The 1,400-nt window shown below is 66.5% G+C and overlaps 1 protein-coding gene across 1 annotated transcript; it reads left to right on the forward strand.

Moving 5' to 3' along the window:
- On the forward strand, positions 1–984 carry KLF14 (KLF transcription factor 14). The gene has a single exon (XM_060305043.1). The coding sequence runs from the start codon at positions 1–3 to the stop codon at positions 982–984; it is 984 nt and encodes a 327-aa protein (XP_060161026.1).
- Positions 985–1,400: the final 416 nt, after the last annotated feature.

Raw genomic sequence — 1,400 nt, forward strand, 5'->3', positions numbered from 1 at the left:
ATGTCGGCTGCCGTGGCGTGCCTGGACTACTTCGCCGCCGAGTGCTTGGTGTCCATGTCCGCGGGTGCCGTGGTTCACCGCCGCCTGCCGGACCCCGAGGGCGCGGGCGGAGCGGCAAGCTCGGAGGTGGGTGCGGCGCCGCCGGAGTCCGCTCTGCCGGGTCCGGGGCCACCGGGGCCCGTGTCGGTCCCCCCGTTCCCCCAGGTCCCCGCCCCCAGCCCCGGCGCGGGCGGCGCCGCGCCCCACCTGCTGGCTGCAAGCGTCTTGGCTGACTTGCGCGGCGGCTCTGGGGGGTGCTTTGGAGAGTACTCGGGGGAAGCTCTGCGCGCCTCGTCCGGTTCCTCCGACCCGACCCCGTGCTCCGGCCCGACCCTGTGCTCCAAGCTGATCCCGGCCACCAGCGCGGCCGAGGTTTCCGGACCCGAGCACTCCTCCCGCGCGCTCGCGGTCCCTGGCGCGCCAGCCATCCCGGGAGTGCCTGCCCACCCTGGCGCGGTCTCCGGCGTGGCCCCTGGGGCGGGCCCGGCCCCCGCCACGGGTCCAGGCCCCCGTCGGAGGCCAGTCACACCTGCTGCCAAGCGCCACCGCTGCCCCTTCCCGGGCTGCAACAAAGCTTATTACAAGTCATCACATCTGAAGTCCCACCAGCGCACCCACACGGGTGAGCGCCCTTTCTCCTGCGACTGGCTCGACTGCGACAAGAAGTTCACGCGCTCCGACGAGCTGGCCCGCCACTACAGGACGCACACGGGCGAGAAGCGCTTCTCCTGCCCCCTCTGCCCCAAGCAGTTCTCCCGGAGCGACCACCTGACCAAGCACGCCCGCCGCCACCCAGCCTATCATCCCGACATGATCGAGTACCGGGGGCGCCGTCGCACTCCCCGCGTCGACTCGCAACCCGCCAACCTGGTGGACAGCTCCGGCTCCGTCCCCGGGCAGGTGCTCAGCTTTACCACCTGCTTGTCTGACAGTCATTGCTGTTAGTTGTCCCCTCAAGGACGATCCCCCAGACCATTGTCCTTGCTTTCTTTCTGCCCATCCCTCTTTCCCAGAGTGATTAGACCAAGGCACAGACTGGCTTCTCCGCTCTGAGAGTGGGTCCAGGCAGGCACGTTGGACTCTGGGGAGGGACTGTGGGCCCGAAAATAGCAGGAATGCTTACAACACGTATATCATCCAAAAAAGGGGGGTTTGCCTCAAGACAGCCCCCAGGAACTGATAAAAAGGGATGAACCCCGGTACTCTCCAGAGTCCTGAAGAGTCTCCCTTCCATGGGAACCAGAGATGTGAAACTGGAATTCTCAGGTGCCTAAGGAGCTCTCAGTCTCAAAGGACTCTAGTGTCTTACCCACCCACCAGGGCGGACCTTGGAGAGGGTGTCAGGGGTGGCAGTCTTGGAA

Source organism: Globicephala melas, chromosome 9, assembly GCF_963455315.2.
Source record: "Globicephala melas chromosome 9, mGloMel1.2, whole genome shotgun sequence".
Lineage (NCBI taxonomy): Eukaryota > Metazoa > Chordata > Mammalia > Artiodactyla > Delphinidae > Globicephala > Globicephala melas.